The sequence below is a fragment of the Austrofundulus limnaeus genome, unplaced genomic scaffold, assembly GCF_001266775.1.
Source record: "Austrofundulus limnaeus strain Quisiro unplaced genomic scaffold, Austrofundulus_limnaeus-1.0 Scaffold16, whole genome shotgun sequence".
Classification (NCBI taxonomy): Eukaryota; Metazoa; Chordata; class Actinopteri; order Cyprinodontiformes; family Rivulidae; genus Austrofundulus; species Austrofundulus limnaeus.
Genome location: NW_013952418.1, coordinates 3,586,109 through 3,591,056, shown reverse-complemented (window position 1 = coordinate 3,591,056; position 4,948 = coordinate 3,586,109). Strand labels below are relative to the sequence as shown.

Here is a 4,948-nt window from a genome sequence, read left to right as displayed (position 1 = left end):
TTATTATTATTTACATTTTATTAGAATACATGTCGTGCAGACAGGCACAAAACCCATGAAAACGTTAAAATAAAACAAATTGTTAATTTGTTGGTGGGTGAGACGGGTAGAAAAGCAAAAAATAAGCAAGCGAACACAAAGCGATTGTTTAAAGCACCTGACGGAAGCCAATTCATGTAATTCTCGTAATGAACCGCTGGGGGCGGTAGCGATTTCTTCCGGCTGTTCGTCTGCTGCATCAAAGAAGTGTAATTTTGCGCATGCGCATCTCTCCCGTGCCTTCGACCTCTACTTTACTTCGGTGAGAGCTAGCCTTCCCCGGCAGAAAATCTTATTTGAGCAGATTATTGAACACTTCTATTCGGTATATTTTATTTGTATTAACTAAGGCGCTGCCGTCTTGCTGTTGTTTTTCCCAGCTAGCTTATTTCTATAAAAWTATGCGACTTTTGCAGCTAATTATGACCTTTTCCGCGGCGCGCTCCGCTTATGATATATGATGATTCATGCTTATTTAAAATTCGTAAACAGGCTTAGCTAGCTAACTGAAGTTAAATGTTGATGTTGAATGTATTCTTGTCTTTTTGCAGGACCTGAATAATCGCTGCTTTGCTTAATCTGACTTAGACGTCCCGTCATCGTGATGTATGCCTGTGCTAAGTTCGTCTCTACGCCCTCTCTGGTGAGCAGCTCGAATGAATGGGTGAATGAATGAATGAATGAATGAATGAATGTTCATTTATTACAACTGCTAAACCGCTCCTTTTAAGTGCAGAAAATAACAAATGCTGTTCCATGTTAGCCTGTCATCAGGACTTCAGGTCAGAGGCTACACTGTAGCTAGCTATGCTAGCCGAGCCACAGATGCCTTTGACCCTCTGCTAAAGTCAGCTGGTAGATCCCACCTGCAAGGACGTCGTGCTTTCTGTCAGGACAAATAGCAAACTACATGTTGTTGCCACTATTGTGTGATTTTAGGTGCATATTAATCCACATAATAGAAGTTTAAATACTTCAACGTTGTCAGCTTTTAGATGAGGTATTTAAGTTACAAAGTTTGCTGCTCAGGCAGGATTCATTGGGTCACTGTTGTTTTTTGCTGTTTTACTGTCGATCTGATGCATACTACTTACATTTTCTTGAACCAACTAACCAAAACTCYGGGTTAAATATGAATTCCTTGAATTTTCTCCTTATGTCTTGTTGTTCTTCCTCATTGAAACAGATCCGTGCAGGATCCCGGGCACTGTGCAGACCACTTTCAGCAGCAGTAGTGTCAGACAGGAAAGCGGAGGTAAGCGCCTTGCACAAAAGACTTAGATTATTTACAAATATTCACAACTTTCGGATGATTCCACAGATTAAAACCTTTTTTAGGTTTCTCTTTCATTATTTTACAGGCATAATGAATTGTTAGTTTTTATTTTGATATAATAGTAGTTAGCGTAATGTGTTTTTTTATTTATTTTCCTACAGAGGTGAAAAGGCCACAAGTATAAGTAGAGACCAAACATAGCTGGTCTTAGAGACTTCCTATTTAAAGTTTGACATAAGCTATTAAATTTCTTACTTTCCAAATCAAATAAATACACTAATGAACATCAATATTGAAACTCCGTTTTTGGTTAGCACCTGTTTATGTTGCTTTTTTTTATCGTCCGTTTTTGATGAACTTGTATTTTGTTTTTGATTTCAATTAAAACGATTGTAGTGAAACTTGTAGCAGAGTTTGCAAGTTTCACATCACGTAACAACCATAATGTAGCAAGTAAAACATTTCCTGAAGGTACCTCAGATAAATATGATGATTAGTGTTTTGTTTAGTTCTTAAATCACTTTCTTGGCATATTTCAGACCGCTTCGCTCCTGGCACCTGTGAGTCTCGCAGCCTCCCAGCAGCAGGTGGCAGTGCGGGGGATCCAGACCAGCGCTGTGAGCCGCGATATTGACACAGCTGCCAAGTTTATTGGAGCCGGAGCTGCAACTGTAGGTGTGGCGGGATCTGGAGCTGGGATTGGAACTGTGTTTGGCAGCCTTATTATTGGTTATGCCAGGTAAGATCTTTTGGACGTTACCACCGTTTTATTATGGAAAGTTGGTTTGCTTTACGTTTTTGACCTGGCCGGGCTACTGTTTAATAATAATTAAAAAATATATATAAGATTTTGCTGGCAAATACTCTGTCGGCTAGAAAACTTGAAATGTTGGTACTTTATTCAAACTTAGATTCTTGTTTCACTGTTATTAACTTAAACCTCCACCTTGTTTTGTCTGGCCTCTGTTTTTCCTCAACAGGAACCCCTCTCTGAAGCAGCAGCTGTTCTCCTACGCCATCCTGGGCTTTGCTCTGTCTGAAGCTATGGGTCTCTTCTGCCTGATGATTGCATTCCTTATTCTMTTTGCAATGTAAATCACTTTGGCATTTAAAATACACAGAAACATAATCATGTTAACAAGAGAGAGATGTTGGAATAATGGAAATGATCTCAGCTCATTTTGATGGCTAGTCGTATCYGTGTTTGTTGAAAGTTTGTTAATCTGGTGTTGTAAAGAACCCACGCTGAACAAATCATTTTAAATGAAGGTTCTGAGATAGTGTATCCAGTCAAATGTTTTTGTTAGCAAATATGAAGCCAATATCAYAAATAAAACAGTAACCTCTTCACAAGTGTCTTTGTTTCTTTATTATTTTTCTTAAGGGAATATATGTCCTGWGAAACACACTAGCATACAATGTCCAGAAAGACCAAATTGTCCCCCTTAGCAGCTGTTGCCTTTTTTTTTAAATTTTTATTCTAATTCTGTTGAACTGCCAGTAAATAAGAGGCAAACACATCGGTTTGACATAAGAATAAACTTGTCAATGAGATCTGTTAACCTTAAGTTTTTTTGTCTGTGCAGTCAGTCCATTGTTTTAATAAAATTTTAATAAAATTAGTCATTATCGGCGAGACAGGGAAACTCTCGCGAGAATTTCCTGCAACGAGAGCAAACATGTCTGAGGAGCAACTAGCTAACGATAGAAACGTCAAGTGAAACGCTTCGAACCTCAAAGCAACACCAAATTAAGATTTAACAATTTAAAATCCTAACGACTCGTTTTAAATTTATGTTAAATCATAACATCTTCACAAGATCTTTCGGTTTTAGCTTTCAAGCGGAACTAAAAGCTAGTCGTGCAGTGACGGGGGACGGATTTCAAGAACGTACTTGTCAGTTCCATATTTAAAACAGATTTTTTTGAAGTTAGAATAATTTATTTGTTTCATTTATGCAGGAATCATCGTTACTTTTGACTTAAGAATATGTGGAGGAAAATTTATCTCGAAACTAAAAGGATAAGATCGATATCGCTGTCGTTAAACCGCCAAACTGTTCCAGATGGTTTTTTACAGGAGGTTAAACGAGAAGAGTCTTTGGAAAGCAAGGTAAGCAATCTTTATAATGTGTTATTGAAGATTCTGATGTTTCTTTATCTCTGTCTGGTTTAAACCTCGTTTATCTTGCTTTGTTAGAGACCAGCAGTTTCTGACACTAACACCACATTTTGTAGCACTACAATTGTAAAATAATGTAAACGAGCCTGTATATAAACAAGTCTCTGACAGAGTTCAGAGGTAAAGTAACACAGAGCCGAGATAGTGTCTGAATTTGACCATTAGCCTTCTTTTCTTTTTAGCCACAGTGTCCACCAGGGGTAGCTGGTGCTTAAGATATTTTTGAGCTTCAGTCAAACATTTTAAATTGAATATTCTTCTCAAAATATTATGTTCACCARCACTTTAAGTGTTTTTTATATATAAATTGTTCAGTTAAAGTTAACTTATCATAAGGCTGGATCTATTTGCAGTGATGCAAAGCATTAACATTTATTATTTAGTCAAATTAGCACCAAGGATTTATTTTCTTAATTTAATTTTAATAGAAAAAACTGTGATAGGCATCAATAAAAACACAATAACAAAGAACAAGTTTTTCTGTTACAAACAAAACAGCATTTCAAAATGTTCCACGTTTAGCCTTTGCAATGTAAAGTTCAACCAGTTCGATGAAAAGCTTAAGTGACTTATTTTAAAGTAAATTGTTTTAAAACATGTTTGTTTTGTAATAGGCAAGAAGAATAATAAAAAAACAGAGACCCTTTTGTTCTGCAGTCCTTGATCACTTTGATCATCAGTACAATGAGGAACTTGGAGACTTGTGGCCATCTGCAAGGTGATTTTAATTTATTTTTCTAGAATAATTATTGCAGCCTAAACACAATAGTACTCTTTTTCTTCACTGGGAATGTTTTTGTCCTGCAGAGTAGCACTCCTGGATCGTCAGTCCTGGCAGTATGGAGTCATGTTAAACCGCTTCAGCACTGTGACAGATAAAACCCAGGTTCTTCAGGCCTTGGGCTTTTCATCATTGCCACAACAAACYCATGTCTCAGCATTGCTTTGTGATGGTGCCTCCGCTGTGTCTAATTCTAAACTTGAAGAAAGACAAGACACTTTGTTGTCACCTCCCTACGTTTCAAAGTGCCCTCCCGAGGACTTCAGCCTCCAAACTGACACCTCCTCTCAGGACCCTCTGTCAGAGTTTGCTCTCAGTTTGCCCCATTCTTCATTAAAATGTTACATCCACCCACATACGCTGCGGTTTCCCTCTCAGGCTTACAGGCCCGACCGCTTGAAGCAGTACTACCTCCTGAACGCCGCCTCTCTGCTTCCAGTTTTGGCTTTGCAGGTCAGAGACGGGGACAAAGTTTTGGACCTTTGTTCTGCCCCGGGGGGCAAAGCTGTAGCCATAATGCAGAGCGCAACTCCAGGTAAATAAATCTTGTAATGAAAATAAATGAAGTTGAAAGTAAAAAAAAAACCAAAAAAAAAAAAAAAACCTGGGGTTTCTGACAGTCATTGTATGTATATGTAAATATATATGATGCATATATAAGTATATATGT

At 37.9% G+C, this 4,948-nt stretch overlaps 2 protein-coding genes across 3 annotated transcripts in view; both read left to right on the top strand.

Moving 5' to 3' along the window:
* The first annotated feature begins 284 nt into the window (after positions 1–284).
* Positions 285–2,665, top strand: LOC106513988 (ATP synthase F(0) complex subunit C2, mitochondrial). Of its 2 annotated transcripts, none has more exons than XM_014003058.1 (5): positions 285–301; positions 591–682; positions 1,226–1,294; positions 1,855–2,054; positions 2,296–2,665. In XM_014003058.1, exons 2-5 carry the CDS (start codon positions 644–646, stop codon positions 2,408–2,410), a joined length of 423 nt encoding a protein of 140 aa, XP_013858512.1. In that variant the 5' UTR covers positions 285–301; positions 591–643; the 3' UTR covers positions 2,411–2,665. The 2 variants fall into 2 exon arrangements, with proteins under 2 accessions (XP_013858512.1, XP_013858511.1); XM_014003057.1 differs by having other exon boundaries at positions 290–364.
* Positions 2,666–3,015: 350 nt separating this feature from the next.
* Positions 3,016–4,948, top strand: part of nsun3 (NOP2/Sun RNA methyltransferase 3) — a 6,478-nt gene continuing 4,545 nt past the window's right edge. Inside the window, exons 1-3 of the mRNA XM_014003056.1 lie at positions 3,016–3,428; positions 4,112–4,215; positions 4,305–4,813. Of these exons, the coding sequence (XP_013858510.1) occupies positions 3,306–3,428; positions 4,112–4,215; positions 4,305–4,813 (736 nt within the window). The 5' untranslated portion in view covers positions 3,016–3,305. The remainder of the gene's footprint in view (positions 3,429–4,111; positions 4,216–4,304; positions 4,814–4,948) is intronic.